General features: G+C 35.3%; 1 protein-coding gene across 3 annotated transcripts in view; it reads right to left on the bottom strand.

Moving 5' to 3' along the window:
- ERCC6 (ERCC excision repair 6, chromatin remodeling factor) overlaps positions 1–18,413 on the bottom strand; it is a 41,997-nt gene that overhangs the window by 11,788 nt on the left and 11,796 nt on the right. For all 3 annotated transcript variants that reach the window (XM_066323891.1, XM_066323892.1, XM_066323890.1), the window contains 6 exons: positions 15,593–15,718; positions 11,760–11,918; positions 7,693–7,828; positions 1,507–1,677; positions 884–1,060; positions 443–559 (listed from right to left, as the gene is read on the bottom strand). In XM_066323891.1, the coding sequence (XP_066179988.1) occupies positions 443–559; positions 884–1,060; positions 1,507–1,677; positions 7,693–7,828; positions 11,760–11,918; positions 15,593–15,718 (886 nt within the window). The remainder of the gene's footprint in view (positions 1–442; positions 560–883; positions 1,061–1,506; positions 1,678–7,692; positions 7,829–11,759; positions 11,919–15,592; positions 15,719–18,413) is intronic.

Below are 18,413 nucleotides of genomic sequence, written 5' to 3'. Positions count from 1 at the left end.
TATATATTATAATTAAAATACATTATAATTATTGCCAGCTAGCTTGCAATATGAACAACTGCCAGCAAGTATTCCTCTATTATTTGCTGCACAAATTAATCTTTCTACGACAGGAAACAATGCTGAATTGTTTCCTGCTGTACAAAAGGAAACAAAGAGACACAACTCATTTCAATGCACTTGAGACCTAAGGGGAGAGTATCAAGTAGCCCTGACTACACTTTATCTATCCTTTACTTTTTAGATAAGTGAACTCATACTGACCCTGCAAGACAGCAATAATTTAATACTCAATACCATGGCGAAAGAATGTGAACCTTGAAAGCTCTGCAACTTATCCAGCATTTTATCTGCTACTAGTACAAATTACTTCCAAATTTTAATGAAAGACTGAGTTTTGGGGAGGGAGAGAATTCAGAGCTAGTAGTAAAAATAAGCAAACCTGTTCATTTTTATCTGGAAGTGAAAGGCTCATTTTTACATCAGCCTTCATTCTTCGCAGCAAGTAGGGGTTTATGGTGTCTCGTAACACACAGGCACATTTGTATGCAGTTTTCACCTGAAAAAAGGAAGAAAAGGCACAAGTTGTACTTTGAATCTTGATATTAATTCTAGCAACTAGCAAAATTACACAATTAGCAATAGGAAAATCCTAATAAAATTAAATAGTTTATTTTACATGGATCTATAGTTACACGTTCAAAACAACATGAATTACAATAAAATTCTTGTTAGCAGTAACCAGCGGTAATACACAAAGACAACTCTTTCTGGTTAGTGTCTAGAACATACAGCATTAAGTACATTTAGAAGTCAGACGAGAAACAACAGTAACAGTTGGAACAGTTTCCTTCAAGCAAAATGATATTTAGGATGTATTTACCTGGACAGGAGAGGCATTGCAGTATCCTCCCATTGTTATTGGGACAGAAAACTGCTCCATGAACACAGGTAGTGTTCCAAGTTTTCCTGGGAATATAAAGTCAAAGAGGGACCAGAGCTCCTTTAGGTTATTTTGCATAGGGGAGCCAGACAAGATGATTCGATGGGGTGTGCGGAACTATAAATAAATAAAACCCACAAAACCAAAAGAAAGTTATTTTCATGGTTCCTGGTGTATCCTGCCTCAGAGGATATTCAACTTCACCGTCAATAAATTCTCATGTCAAAATATGCGGCCTCACGCTCATGAAAAAAAGCCCAGATTTTTGCAATACACTGTTTATAAGCTGTTAACAGAAAATGCACACCAGCAATCTGACATTTATCACTACTGGTAAATTACTATGCAATTTAAAATTTCTAATTTTTTTCTCCTCTACCATACTTGTGTAAATTTACCCAGGTAAATTCATAAAAAATGTTAAGAAAGTTAAATAGTCAAATACAGACCATTGTAATTTATACTTTCATTCTTTATTAACGATCAAACATATATTTTTACAATAAGCTATTAGATATTGGAACCTCTCTCCAGAGAACTTAAATTTATTTTTTATAAAGTACCTGCTTGCATGCAAGTGTGACTGCAGCATTTGGATTCCGGATTTTGTGACCCTCATCCAGAATGACATAATGCCAATCATACGTGTGGATGTTGTCCTGCATCAGTCGAATGTATGAGTAAGACGTAATTAAAATTCCATGGCATGAAGCAATTTCATGAATTAATTTCACCTAAAAACAAAAGATGCATCTTTTCAGTGAGACAGAATCCTCAGACCTACACATACAGAGATTTGCTGTCCAAGGTACATGCAAGGTATATAAAAAGTATTATAAAAACAGATGTATAATTTACTTTGCAAAGAAAATAAGTATATGCAAGATTTTAATTATATGATTCTTAGCTCATCTGTCAAAGAATGAAGTACTTGAATACTGTGTTATAGCAAATCAGAATTTATCAAAAGCCTGGTCAGAAGGAAACTGTTTTTTATTATGGATTTTTTAAAGGCAATGTCTGAAAAAACATTGGATTTGATTAGGGTAATGGGTTTCTTCAAGTTCTCCTATTCACTTCACAAACCCAGTTTTGTGTACTGCAAGCAAGATCAAGAATGTTAGAGGAAAATTAAACAAGTGAAATACCAAAAAACAAATACAAAAATCTATTTGTTTAATCCTAAATTCTGTGTAACCCTTCTCGTTATAGGATTAATAGAGTTGCTATCAGTCTTCAAATTTTGTGCTTCTCTTGTAAGCTTTAACCTTTCCCCAAGTTTTTACTAGCTTTTATAGCTGCAGGTTAGGTAGGGCAGGAACAGCCTATATCACTTTTGACAGTGTTCAGGACTCATCTTTATTGCATTTATCCTCCACGTATAAATCAAGAAGACTTAAACAGCAGATGATGAGAAGGGAAAAACAAAAAGTACAACCACCACCAAAATTTGCTAAAGGAAAGACAACCCCCTTCTTACTAGAAGTGTCTTTCATTAAAAAACAACCCATAAAAAACAATTAGAAAACCAAAAGAAAGGGAAAAATTCATGTCAAAAATGCAGATGGTGTCAATATCCATGAACTTTTACTGTAAAATTACTTGCTCATACACATTTTAAGATTCAAAAAACTCAATTTTGAGTTCAACTGTTCAAGAATATCTGCTTTCTGATGATCTCCTGATAAAACCACAACACGTTATTTAATGTTTATATCATGAGTCTCAAGAGAATAAGTAATCTTTAGAATAATTTGTATTACATACAGAGTAGGATTTCTCTGCAGGTGTGGACACCCAAAGATCTTAATTCTACCTGGTACATTATCCATAGTTGCAACTTTTCTCGAGTCTCAGCAATGGTCTGTCATAGAATATTGTAGACATCTCTACCCAAACACTTAAGACAAATCATCTCGAGTGATTTAAAATTAAAAGCTTGTAAAATATGTAACCTCTCCTAATTTTTGCAATTAATAGGGTATGTCTGCAATTAGCCTGACTTACAGAATGCTACACTCTTGTCATTAAAAGATGTTTTGTGAAAGTGCTGCTGTTATTATGGAGGCTCAAGAGACCAATCCCTCCTAGAGGGCAAACAGTGGACTCGTAGAAAACAACAGCCATAAATCACGCTGTCAGGTAGCAGAGAGAACAGAAGTGAAACACAGGCACATGAAGGCCATTCATTGTAAACACACCAAGGCAGAATCCTAGTCAGGATTTACTGAACCTGTAATTAATTAAAGTTTCCTTCAAGCTAAATTTTTAATAAACAAGGATTTGTGCTGACAATGAAGAAATAGAACAACACCATTTTATCAACTTACACTGCAACACTTACTAAGACTCCTTTTACTGCACTGGGTACTTTTTCAAGGTTGCCTTCACTTTAGGTGCTATTCTTGGAATCATTCTAAATATTTTAAAACATGGTAACAGAACTAACATTGGATACAAACTCTTGTGGGCGTGGTATTTTATAATTTAAGCTGTTTTACAATGTATTCTTTAGTCCATAGTTCTTGTTTCATTAGATTAGGGCATGTCTAAATTTTATTTTTTCTTTGGAAATACATTTCAGTGAAATATTTTAGGTCATGCACTGCTACATTAAATTGAAAAAATGTGTGCTTGAGAGAAATAAATCCTACTCATGCCAGATTACACAGCAGTTACCTAATTTTAAAATTCTGCACTCTGGCCTTTATCTGATACTAATGAATAGAGGAACATGTGAGTAGACTGAGTAATTATGAACTTGCATTTTTGTTCAGCACAGTACTTCAGGCTTTTACAATTCAGGGACAGTCTTTTCTCCCAACCTTGGGTGAGATAAATTGATGGTGTTGCCTTGTCTTCACTGGAACACATGAGATGTACAAAGATTGGATGAATTTTGGCAAACACCATTCCTTAAGGCTAAAAGGTTTATGATGTATTCTAAGGACATATCTCTAAAAATGCTTTTTTCCTGTTGGTACCTCAATGTACCTACAAGTTTGTTTCTGAAGGTACAAAAACAGGACAGTTCTTTTGACTGATGCTTACAGAAATAAGGCCTTTTTTTGATAGTCTTTTAAAAATATTTAAGAGGTCCTGAAATCTGAACTGTTATGTATTATGTATTAAAAAAAGTCATTTTCTTAGACAGAAATGTGTATGTTAAGTCTGAACTTAAACACACAGATTAGTGATAACTACAAAATTCACTAAACATTCAGATACATTTGAGGCAAGCATGAAATCAGAAATAGTATCTAGTCACTTATCCAACCATATATCACTTGTGAATCAAAAGTGCATTCTTCAGCAGGTTTATCACTATCTCATAACCAACCATTAGGCCTGGGGATCCATAAATTCAACATATAAAACATCTTTATTATTTCCCTGCCCCAACAAAAAAATCTAAATGGCACCATGAAGAGGCTTCAAAAGAACACATTATAATGTTTAATAATGTAAAAGTTGCAATAAAAAGAACTAAAGCACTCAGTACATATTTAACAAGAATGCTACTTCTTGGAGCATGATACTAATTTTATCTGAGTTTGGTCCTTAACTCAGAAATAGAGCCTTTGGCTAAAATACAGGTTCCACATGCAATCATGCCAATAACTGTAATCTCTGAAATTTATTTTCTTTACATGTAGATTATGTACTCTACTGTGAGGCTAGAAGGTCTCAAATTTTCCATGTGTAAAGTCATCTTCAAGTAGATGGTTTCACAGCTGCAAGCATCATGAACTTGACAATTACTTTCTAGAGCTGCATGGTGTGTCCTGCATTTGACCAGAATGAAGGAATGCAAAGTTACGTGTTTACAAATATGTGACTGACATCACATCAGAAGGTATTCTTAATCTCAGTGATACTTGTTCTAAAGAATGAGAAATTAAAAGTTCAGCCTTGAAATTAAAAAAAATACAGCCTCCTGCCACATGTGATATGTTAAACAATAACCAAAGTTCATGTTGCCTCTTACGTTCTGTTTTACAAATGCTCATGTGCCAACAGATATTTTAAAACAATAGGACAAGCTCTTTGCACAGAAGGCTTTTCCAACACAATCCAAGTTTTTTCTCCTTACCTTCTGTTCTATACCGTAACAAAAAAAAGCACTTGTGATACACTACATTAGATCTACTTCCTTTTTTTCCTCATGATTAGAGGTCTCAGAGCACTTAATGTTTACAAACCAGATTTGAGTGTAAACCATAGTAGGAGCTTAATAGCAAAATACAGCACCACAGGACATTTAGCCACAAATGCTGTACCTTGTTCAAACTGACTGAAAGCTGACTTCACAGAGGAAGACTTATCATTTAAATCTGATTCCACCTACTGCTCCAACTTAAGCACATTTATGATCATAGAAGAGGTAAATAATCATCTGTAATCACAAATAATAGTAATTTTTAAACAGAGCAAGTTTTACATTTCATCCAAATGCCTTAAACAAGCTCAAAAGTCTTGGAAACCCCTCTAACTTACTACTGTGTTTTCCTTTCATCATCTAAAACACCAATCTGCCTACCCTTATAGACAGCTGAAGGCCTTGAGTCATAGTACAAGGGGTGAAATGGCAAATTTACGCTTCCCTCCTTTACTGCCAAATTTTTCTACCATTGTTATTTTAGAGAAACATATAACATAGCCTCTCTTTTGAAGCTTTGCATATGCTAAAAACTACACAAATATTACAGCAGCCAGATGTCTCAATGACTGAGCTGAAACAGGCTGACAATATTTGCAGCCAATCTGATGACCACAGTTCTGTTATTTCATACTATTATTGTGAAAATCCTATAACTGCTGACAAAGAAAACCAAAACAGACTGGTAAAAAGGCAAGAATCAGAGTGCCTTTCACTTACCACATAGCTCAAAGTCCATTTGTAACACTAAGGAGGTGTCAGTAACTGAACAGATGTGGGAAGTATTGCCTAGAATCAATTTATGATTGAAACAATCAGAACACATGTCTTCCCTACTCTTCACTACCAAGTGAAATACTTCTGTGGGCAACTGGGAAGAACTGTGAGACAGGCTCTTGCATCAATGCTTATGTATCTTCAAAGGTACACCAAAAAATGCCTATTCATAAAAGCATATGATTTCACCAATGTTGAAAGATTTAGAATTTGCTAAGATTTCTGGATTCCTGACAATGTTGTGGTAAAAATTACATAGATCCATCTCACCTAAAACATCAACATATATTTTATCAAATGAAACTTTAGCTGTTGTCTGTTTCTGCTATGAAGTTCTGTCTTGCCTTATGGGACATTTGCCATTGCTTAGCCCCCTTTCTCCAAAATTCTCATTCAATAGTTTTACAATTAATCTTTGTTCCTTAGAAATCACCTGCCCTTCTTTCACACACTTGTAGAGAACAAGCTGTGTTTTACCACAACCTGCTGGCCAACCACTACAGCGTAAGGTAGTCCTCAAAATCCATTAAGATCTTCACTGTCAGATGTCCAGTTAGTCTGGAGGACAATAATATTCCTGAACACCTCAACTCAACACTTGTTAAAAGCACTCTTGCAGCTCTTAGAAGATGAGGTGTTAGGTTCAGTTCTCTAAATCTGCTCAAAAGTGCTTATATCTTTAATTCTTTAATTGTAAATTGTTGAATATGCATTTGAAGGTGACAATGGAAAGGTGAAATCTTGAAAAACTTACTATTCCTGCAGATGGAAAAAATCGAGTCAGTGTGTCAGGTCCATTGATTAAGAAACAGCCCAAAATAAGCACACATGATTTAATTTAGGAAGATATGCGACCATGTTATTGAGGTTAAGAGACTTTTAGGGCTTGAAAACACACCAAGTTAATTGAACAACAGGAAGCTATTAGCACATTACAGTGTGCTACTCCTTTTTTGCCATGTACTGTAACTGCATCAATTACTTCAGAATACGTTTAATCAAGTGCAATTAAGCACCATATAATCTTAATGTTATTACAAGAAATTCACTAAATATTTAAAGAGGAATTTAAAAATGCTTTGCTGAATCCTGAAAATCCATTTAAACATCTGAAATATAAGGCTAGAGGAAAACAAAAAAAATCTAAGTTTTCCTTGTTTTGTTCCTGCAAGGCACCAAAGTTTGAAACTTCAGACAAGTCAAGCTTTCCAACTTAACAAACAGATTAAGAACATGAATATGAAGAGACTGACAAAGAAAACTGAAAGGCAGGAAGGGCACTGCTTGAAACAATGAAAACTAACAAAGTAACTCTGTCATTAAAGAAAATGAGACTAAGTGATACCAACTGAAGAGAAATTGCCCATGCATGCAAAACACATTAAATACCAGATCAATGACATAGTGATGCAAAGAAATTCAAGAAGAGAATTCTTAAGTGCTACAAGCATTTATCTGGTGTACAAGCAGTCTAGTCATAAACTCCTAGCATGGACTACAGCACGCAAGGAAAACTCTAGCAAGAAACCTGTTACTATGTTTAATCTGTTCAGGCAATACAAGTCTTTACCATAATATACATGTATTCTGTGTCATCCTCCCTTTTAGTCCAGTTTACTATCAAATCTACACAAGACAATTAACTTTTTGTTCTTTTAATACATTCAGAGAAATGGTACAAGTTCTTTCCTTCACAGAATCATTAAGAAAAAGGGGATTTTTTTTGCTGGTGACCAAAAACCAAAACAAAACAAAGTAAAACAAACAAAACCAAAAAACTCCAACCACCTTAGGAATGGATGTCAATCATTACCTTACTCTTTGTATAAGAGCCAGTTTCATGGAGTACAGCAACTCTAAATGGAGGCCACCAAGTGTGGAATTCTTTTACCCACTGATGCAACACAGTAGCTGGACAAACGATCACTGATGGACCCAATCCCTGGTACCTAAAATACAGTATTCAAGGAAAAAAAACCTCTTAATGTGAAATAAATAATCTGTATTAAGTGGGTCATTAAAACACACACATATTAAAATGACATACTTTACAGTTTAAGTGGAATATGAGAGCTATGGAAATTAATTGGTAATTTGCTTTCCTGGAAGTCAGTTTTTTAAAGGAAGACGAAGAGGGTACTGCTGAAAGAACATACTCATTGAACAGGTAATAGATGCATCAAGATAAACAGGAATAGAAAAGCTCCAAACAATAAGGCATAAGGGAACTTCCTTCTGTGATATTACAAATGAGGTTTTAGTGACTGCTGTTTCTGTAAGTGAAAAGAAATCATTACAAGCAATTATTTTATTACTTCTGTTATACAGAATGTGTAGCTAGAGTCTTACAAATGGACTTACACACAGGTGTTCTGCTTCATGTTGGTAATACACTGCACTCTCATCATCATAGTTTATTGCTAAGACAAGGACTCTAAAGTGGCAGACTACATCATCCATGGAAGTTGAGATCTGAACTTGGCTCAAACTGTCTCATAAGCTTCTTATTCGTTATTATATTACTGTTTCTGAGAATAACTAAAGACATCTGAAACAAAGTCTTCCTATTTATGAAGTTCACAGCTGCTCTTAAGGTTAAGATGAGAAAAATTCCTTGCACATCAGCCAACTAAAAAATACTACTGCCACAAATACACATCAACAATCCTGTAAGAAATACATTAAGTAGTGGTTACTAGCAGTTATTTTTCAAGTATATTTCCTCTTAAAAAAATAGAACAAAATGAATTTGCAAACAAAGGCAATAGCTTCAGTTATCATACACTGATTTGTGTCTATGTACCATCCAAGTGATAATAAACAAACAATGCAAAACATCACAGTATACATTCAAGATCACACACTAATAGCAATAAAGGATTTCTCACACACTATCAACACCCTGCTTTAAAAAACCCAAACCTCTTAATGTCTTCAGAAACTGCTGACATGAAGAAATAATATTCTTTATTAAAAGCTTATACATATGCAGAACAACAACCTGGACATTGCTTATTATGAACAAATATTGTAACTCAACCTTACATGATCTAATTAAAAAAACTCCCTACAATGCAACAGGAAGTAAAAGGGAACTTGAAGACGTGAAAAATAGCTTCAACTATGCCATGAATCCAAATAATCACTTCTACTGCTCTTAGAAACACCTACAACAAAAAAGTCAACTTTTGCAAAGCGTACTTCTTTCTAACTCTTCACAGGCAGTAACAAAATATGTCTGTTCATTTCCCTGGTCTGTATCACACAGGCTCGCATGAAAGGTTTATCCAGATTTTTTTTTCCTCCCCTCAGTTTACACAAAGAGTTCACACCTCCTTGGATCAATTTTCAGAAACTCCACCCCCCCTCCACTTTGCTGTGTGAAAACTCTTCTGTGTCTAGTCTGGCTCTAACCACTTTCCACTAGCCAACATTTTATTATTCTCTTGAGAACCTTTATTTATTTATATAAAAGAGTCATCTAGCTTCTTCCAGTCTGAGCTGTTTCACAAAACTAAACAAATCATATGCTTCTGCTTGCCACACTTAGGAGGCATTCTTCATTCTCCTCATCACTGCAACAGTGTAAGATTTGCTCTGCTGCCCATCCAATTTAGATTTGCTTTCCTTGAACAAAGGTGATACTTCAAACATTCAAAACCAAAGTCTCACTAGGGTGCCTTGTATCAAGATAATGATATTGCCTTGTTCCTACTCCAAATATAGTGTCATATTGTACTCTGTCCCTTTTTCACAGCTGCACTGTACTAATAGCTTACGGTCAATATCATATATGGTAAAATATATCTGAATCTGTTTCTTCTGTTGCTTCTGGTTTGCAACGCCCAAATTAATAAGTATCCTTTATTTATTGTTATTTAATTGGATGCAATTAGAATTGCATATAAATTCCTATTCCTGCAACTTACTACTAAGAAAAAGGAAACTGTATTCATGCTATATTTATAATCTTTAAACACTCAAAAAATTAGCATAGGAAAACATGTTTCATTATAACCAAATGTTGTCAAGAACTGGCAAATCAAGTTTTCAAACTGAAACAATAACTAAACCCTACCGAAAATAAGAGAACAGAGAAACGAGAGCAGTACACTTTTTCTGGGGCAATGGATTTTTATTTATCTAAGCACCATGGAAATTAATCTCTGCTACTCCAAGCAGCGATTGAGCTGTTTATGTTTATGTCTCAGTATCCTGAAGGGCACAAATATACAGTGTATAAACTTTCTGTCAGTTTCTCATCTCTCAAATAAATGAAGGCAAGTCTGTAGCAAAAGGTTTTTGTTACACACCAAGGTAAGAGACCCAAGCTAGGCTGGAGGACACTGACAGCTCTGACAACACAACTTTGCCCCTCTTAGGCTGGCTTGCCAGTGAGGCTGTCCAGGGAGTGCCCTGCCTATCAGACTACACTCTTGCAAGCAGAAACAAGTTAACCAGGACTACTGGTTACTGTATTACTGCCCCTTCTCAGCCCAGGAGAGGAAATACTGGAATATGAAAGATGAAGTTACTTAGATTGTCTGCCTTACAGCACATAAGCAAAATCAGAGGAAGCTTCAGCAATATATTAAACCTTGTTTCCTCCCAGGGAACTACTATCATGATGGACTCAATGATGTGCACCAGACAAAACATGAAATGCAAAGTGTTATCTTACATGCAGAAAGAATGCTGCAACTTAGATGGGCAAATCGATTTTGGCCTTTTCAAAGTTTTCCTGTAGTTTTGCACTATTTAACAGTGTCAAGAGATGTCCCTGAAGGATTTCCATCCACTCAGTGGTCTCCCAAGTTGGGTAGGGAATATAAAATAATCTGTACAATAGCATCCTTAATCAAGTAGCCATATTAAAATAAAATCAACCGGCCTAACTGAAAGACCTACAGGGTTTTTTTGGTGGCTTTTTTTAATATTAAGCCTGTAGCAGGAATCAACCAGAGAGAAAACAGGAATATTTTCTCTTTAAAGCATTATTTTACAATTCATGTACAAGCGGAACATAATTTAAACATACCTCTACATAAAGGGAATTATTTTTGTTTAGTACAGTGCTATGATAGTTGCTAAATTTCATGTAGCTATTTACATCAGATATACAGGGCAACAGAAGTAGAAAAATCAAGATTTATTCATGGATGGATATGCAGATGTGAGGACACAAACAAGTATCTTTCCAGTAATTCCACCTATGAAGAAGAAATTTTAAAACATTGTTCAGTAACAATGTAAAATATCTTATAAGAAAGGCCAGTCACACTAGCATATGTTTTGAAAAGCAGCAACAACAAAAAACCAAAGGCAGATGGAAATTCCTCTGTATAAGTTACTGGTTTTACTCTACCTACTAATTTTTGGCATGGATAATTCCCTGCCCATCAGAAACTCTAACTTTCATTGCAAATCAGCTTGCTACTTCCTGTAAAACATTCACCTGGTGGCTCGCCAGAACAAATATTTTAATGTAAAATTTAATAAATGGAACTAAAGGTATTACATCTAATTTAAAATTCCATATTGTGTAAACTATTGGTATTAATGTAATTGAGTTTGTAAACAATCCATTTGTGGAAGGTAACCTTAGACACTGTATTGACCCAAAATATCTAGCGTGGCTCATCTGCAAAATGAAGCATCAATGCCTGGAATTCATTAAAAGTGTTACATGTTTAATTTTTCCTGCCCTACAGCTCCATTGTCTCGTAAAATTTTTCCTTTGATGTCCCCCACTAAAAGAATTAAAGGAATATTGTAATTGAAATGTCATTAATAATTCACAGGACCCTCCTCCACCAGTAATACATCTGATGAAATATTAATTGAGCTCCACAGACTGACAGTCTGCAGAGAAGCACTTGCCTGTAATTTGAACCACGAGTCCTCATATTGCTGTAGCTCAGACCTGCCAAGAAGGCAATTATCTGAATGGTCTTGCCCAATCCCATCTCATCTCCCAGAATTCCTCCTGCCTGCTGGCAGTGCAATTCCCAAAGCCACCTAACACCTGTCTGCTGGTACCTAAAACAAGGAAAAAGAAGATGGCAAATGTTTGATAATACAGATCATAACAGAAAGTACTCATGAATTAATCATTTGGAAAGGTTCTCATACCAGTTACTGTAACATGCTGGATGTGTGTTTTACATGAGTGCTGTATTTACTAGGTCATACATTTTTGATGCACTCAGACATTACATGTGACTTTTGTTCTTTATGCAACACTAAAACATTTCTAATTAAACCAACAGTCATTGTAATTAGAGGGTATTTTATTTCATATATATTTTAAGTGCTAAAAGCAACTTGGAAAGTTACACTTATGAAGCATTATCCTTTCAGGAAAGACAACATGCAAGGGTCTAGTAAATAATATTATTTGGGACATATTCCTTGAACTGAAGGAAATGGTTGACTTGTAAAGGGTAGGCTTCATACAACACTACAAAAACTGATCACATCTGCCAAACCATGCTTTTTTTAACACACATTTATTTAATAACATTTAGTCTCTTTCAATGAAGAAAAAAAGCAAGGCTAAGCAATAGAAACTACTGCAGTGCAAGGGATACACTAGAGCATTATCTGAAAGCATTTTCTACTCCCAGTCCTTCACTGGAAATCATACAAGCAACAAGGTAAAATACATCCCACTTAAAAGAAGTGGACTAGAAAGTAAGATTTATGACAGCTAGCTAAAAAGGTGAAGATAAGATGCTGGGTTGACAATCACTTTAGGACATGCCTTTTTATAATGATATGAAATAGTGAGACCAGTAGGAATAACATACCACGTGTGAGTGTTAAATTGAAGACAAAAGAAATAAATGAAAAAACACATCTTTGAATCACATTAAAAAAATCTAACATATTTCAGCACCTCAGTGCATTGCAACTTACAGGAAAAAAAGGTTACTGATAATTTTGTTGACGACACACATTTCTAGAGTACACAGCAAAGAACAAAACACTTTTTTTTAAATAGGGGTTATTCATTTTAGGTGATTTCTTGTGTGCATTGCAAAATTCTGTTTCCATCCTTGAACAAATAATATTTAGGACTACTGACAGCAAATGACACTAGTGTCTACAAAGTACTATTAAAAATCAATTTGTGATGAGTTTGGTATGGATTTAGAGAATGCTAAATGGAGACAAACAAATGGCTTGAGTAGTTAAAAAAAGATGATCAAAGAACACATCTAATGGTTCAGACATCACACTATCTTCCAGTGTCTCAAAACCATTACACTACGAAGCCCTTAAGAAACCCTTTTATTAGAAATTAATTCACCTTAAAATGCAGCAATCTATAAAACAACTATGAAATGGCTTGCAGGATTAGCTATAATTGGATTAAGATGCTATCACTGCTACATTTTATGAAGACAAAACATCTTCTGACAAACATTAAAGAATTGAAGATAACCCTAATTCCAGTCAGAGGGTGCTCTCCCAGACTAATCCTCCTCAGAGGATAACCATTCAATAACTTCCTAATATAAATTTGTATTCCTTTTTAGAATTACATACAGAGGTTTAAAATTAGATGAATTTATAAGCGTATTTCTCCCTGTCCTTCCTTCTCCCGAGAAAGTTTCACAGCAGATAATTAAGCCTGTGAAAAATTTTGCTCCATGGTTATATAAAACATGAAAGATGCAGGTGCTTTGTATAATCATACAAACATGCAATAACTGTAACTATTCAAAAGTTAAAGGAACACATCCTCCTACATTTCTGTGATTATACAGAAAGGCAATTAATTCTTTTCCACCTTACACTTTCATTGCACCAATTTTTATGATGGTTTTTTGTTTTATTTTTTAATTCCAAAACCATTCTGGAATTAAATAGAAGTGCTGCTGGCCTTCCAAAATAGTTATATTGTACTGTATTTCACATGAGCAATAATGCTGTGAAGCATCCTTCATAATTCACCATAGCAGATACCAGAGTTCAGCTGCATTGCTGCAGAGACAAAATTGTGTTCCAGATTTATCAGGGAAATCACACACTGGAAGGAAACAGTGATGAAGGCTGTTTTCTTTTCCATACAGAGCGCATTCTCTCAGCCTTAGTGCAGACAGAATAAGGCAATGTTTGCAGGTCTGCTCAGTCTTGTTCCACAGCAGCATCAATGCTATTCCTGCTCATTGTTTAGCAAAGCAGACAAGCGTACAAAGAAGAAACAGACTGTCCACTTTAACAGGTTTACCTAAGAACAAACCTCAGGGTCTCCTATTTCCAGCATGAGCTAACTTCTTTGGAATGTAACTATGCAGGAAAACCACTTAAAGTGCATGCTATACATGTCCTTGGGTCAATATACTGCCATGTTTTGTACTAAACTTGCTCAGAACTCAACAGTTTAATGCCTATTGACTATGGGCTTTCCTACACTGGAGATCTCAGCATTTAAGTTACAAGTCAGACAAATCATTCAGCTCAATTGATCTTTCTAACCACTTAAGAAGTTTTGCCAACTGACTCATGCTTGCAGGGATACCCTTCATTAGTGAGGCTTGCATCTTCAAGATTAATTTTTAGTGACTGCTCTAATTCATTTCCCTTCGGGTTGCTCAGACCACACATCCGTCCTCAAGATGAATACTTGTGCAGGACCTTCTCATAAACAACTGGAGACCACATATTGGCTCTGTATGGTCCCAGCAACCAAGCCATTAATTCAATCCCATTTCAGAGCTAGTGCTTTCCTTCTGACGACTACAGGACAACAGTGGTAATTTCTTTGAGGTCAAGACTAAGTGGTTCTCTTGGAAGGGATACCACACACCCATTATAAACCAGGGCTTTCTACTACAGTAAGATTTCAAGAGAGTTTTTGCTTTTGAAAGAGATGATGTTTTTCCTGCTGTGTGAAATGTTGCCAACAAAAGTGAATTCAAACCCATTATGCATGAAATTCAAGGGAGAGATTATGGATAAAATTAACTGGTCAGCTGCTAACTTGTATTTTTTTTTTTTTGAGATAAACTTGAAAGCATCACTGGGAAGTGTTTTAAAAAATTGAAACAGAAAACAGTTACGTCAAGATCTGTAATTAAGCATTAAATAACTAAGAATGAGTTGGAGAGTGTTTTCCATCTACCAAAGGAGTTGAGAATTCATTCTCTGTATTTCAAAATTTTACCTGGCAAAATGTTCAAGATTATTTTATAACATGAATTACAAGTAGATACTTTGAAAAGACTTTTAGCAGTTACTTAAAATTCTCCATATTTTTTACTCAATCAGAGAAACACCATATTTCTTGTTTTCTTTTACCACATCTTGCCGATATCTTATGTTTCAAAGTAAAGTTATTCTACCACTCCACACCGGAATTAGGGTCAAGCATGTATCAATAAAAGAAAGCATTTACAAAAAGAGACAAGGAGAGCTTATCAATTCATAGTTTAGCTAATACACATTTACAATATTCCAACAGCCAGTTATCACCTGTATTTTCATATAATTGCATTTTGTGCTCACAATAAGTTAATGTCATTGAAGTTTGATCATGAAATCTTTTTTAAAGAGAGAATCTTACTGAAATGAAGTAAAAGTTGAGGCATCACTCACTGAAGTAAAAGTTAAAGCAAAGGGCATCTGGAATTCACCATGACTATTGCTACCAATATTATTAACAGCATACAGTGGTATAATATTAAAATAAAGTACACAATACATACTTAAAAAGCTTTTTGAAGAGAAATCCTGGTACTTTGAAACCCTCTTCAAATTCAACATCACTTTCTTCAGAAAGCTCCTCAGCTGTTTGATGTTCTTTGCCCTCCAAACGTTCTTTTTGCCACTTCCTGGAGTGACACAAGGAATCAGCATCCAATTATAGCATGGAAAAGAAATGAAAATGACACTGAATTTGATTCAGGTAAAAACCCAACAAAAACACATGCTCTGATGTCATGATTTAAAATAGCAATCCTTCAGAGGAGAGAATTACGCAAGTAAATGCTTGAAATATCTGATACATTAAGACATATTATAAAAGCTACATGTTTTATAGGTAGTTACAATTTTCTACAGACAAAAAAATAGTATAATGGAATCAGCAGTTAACAGCACTAAAAAACCTGGCAACTTTAAACTCCTAAATATCCCTCCCCTTACTGACCCCCTCCCCCCCACAAATATTGATAAATATTTAGGCATTCCAAAGCTCTTTTATTAATTTAACCAAATACTTAAATTTAACTTCCTTCCTGTAGAGAAATGTGAAGCAGTGAAGCAATCTTACACAAAAGATTCAGTTGGAAACATCACCATCTTCAGGTGACATGCTCTAAATCTGTAAAGCAGTCATTATTAGGTTTTGAAATTACAGTGAGATTTGTGGTTTGCAGCCTCATCTTATTTGGACTCCAGGCAGCTTAGAGAATTACCTTTCTGTCCCATCATTCCCTCATTGCTAAAAAAGTTCCAAAGGATCTTCAACATTCCAACGAAATGATGAACCTGTATTTCAGTGACCCAAATCCATCTGCCTCTATGGTAAAGTGTACTCTAGCTGGCTGTGTACTACTCAACCCACAGCACTTCACTGACAGTTAGGGTTTTGCTGGAATTCTCTCCTGAAAGTGCCATTTAGTGCAGGCACACTGAATGTGGTGGATAAACGGACAAAATCCCTACAGAAATTCACAAAGTACACAACAGATTAAAAACATCCACGTACTATTTTGGATGCAGTGCAAAAGCAAACTTCCACATAATGGTCTCTGTATGCCTGGCAAATTTGTTTAAAAACACTTGTGTTAGGAACAAGAGAGTAGGGAAGAAGTTCAACACTTCATGCACAAGCAACACATGCATACACTCTTTCTCATGAGAGAAAGCCGATTATGTGAGGTTTCTAAATGGACTTCTCAGTGGTACCTTTTGAGAAAATACTTCAAATCTGTCTTTATGGAACCAGTCACAAACTTGTTATTGTTCTATTAACTCAAAATAAACATGACCATCTTCAAACACACACAAGTTACAATCACTGTCAAGAATGAAAGCGCTGAAAAACTAAGACACAGCACAATGCTGGTCAGGTTCAGAGGGTCAGTTTCACTGAAACATATTTTGATCTCTTAAGTGAAGATGTCTTCAGAAGCAAAAAAAATGATGGAGAGATAAAAGAGCATATATGGGGAAAAATTAGATTAACAATGACAGTCTTCAGTTTGCTGTTTAAAATCGATGATTTGCTAATGTTTGTATTGGATTCTTCTTATTTCATTACATGAAATCATGAATCCAACTAAGTAGTAAAAAAGAACTTACTAAAAATACATTAAGTGCCAGTGTTTTCCTCTTTTATAAACCTATCCTAAGAGGAAAGTAAATCTCTTTTCTAGACTAGCAGTTGGCTAAATTTTTGACTTAGAAAAATCACACTCATGGTTTGGAGTCTAGCAGGAGGATATGATACATTCTAGAGTCACAGCATAAAAATGCATTTATGTTTTGTCAGTACTACACAGTGTTATGCCAGCAGGCACAGAGGGGTCTTACTTTTCTGAGTTCCAGAAAAAGGAATTGAAATCAACAAATGCTGATAGCCATTGCTTCAGATTGCATCACTACTGGAACTGAGACATGCTAGAACTTGATTATTTCATCCGACTGGGTTATGACAGGACTCAAACCAAGGAAGTAAATTCCTACTTAACACACTAAAATCAAAACAGCTACAGATTAAAAAGCTTCCAAAGAGACATCTAGGTGAACAATCCATACTAAACCCAAGCAGGGCAGTAATTTGTACAATAGTTTGCTATTAATTTTGTGCTCCAACACGAATCACCACCAGCCAGCACTGGAGCGGCAGCCTCCCCTGGGAAGGAGCAGATTGCCCTCTAGTGTGCATTGGGAAAAGTGATCCAGAAACAGCCAAGAGGAAACTCCGAGGTTAACTCAAAAGCTGTCCAGAATTTAGGCACTTCGCTTCCATATAACTAACTACTAAATTTTCCCCAGAAAGTGTGATCCATATTGGGATTTCTCCTAAAATTATACATCTAGAATTTGAACTAATAAACCCTGTACTTAATTTTCAAAAAAAAAAAAAGTTTCCTTTTTACATGCTCTGTTACCTCACTGAAGTACTACATCTCTTCCAAATGTCTAGAGGGTTTTAGCCATCAACTACCAGTTTAAAGAAATAGCAGCAACTTGCTACCACAAACAACTTTCCAAGTTTGAATAAGCTATTCAGTTTCTGAAAGGCTGTGAACTTAATGTAACACACACCATTAAGATATTCTACACTGAAACTTCATTATTTTCTTCAGAAAAGTGTGAATATCCAAATGGCTGAAGCCATGGAAGGACAAACACTATTTCCAAGACCAGATCAGTCTGTTGGTTCATCTAGTCTTGTACCTTTCCCTGGAAGTCAGACTTTGGAGAGAAAAACAGTAGTCATCATCTTTGACTTAAATACACAGTAACTTACTCCATTTGGTCAATATATTCCCTACACATATCAGTTAAACATCATTA

Source organism: Sylvia atricapilla, chromosome 8, assembly GCF_009819655.1.
Source record: "Sylvia atricapilla isolate bSylAtr1 chromosome 8, bSylAtr1.pri, whole genome shotgun sequence".
Taxonomy (NCBI): domain Eukaryota; kingdom Metazoa; phylum Chordata; class Aves; order Passeriformes; family Sylviidae; genus Sylvia; species Sylvia atricapilla.
The sequence above is the reverse complement of the archived record's forward strand: the minus strand, read 5'-3'. Positions and strand labels throughout refer to the sequence as shown.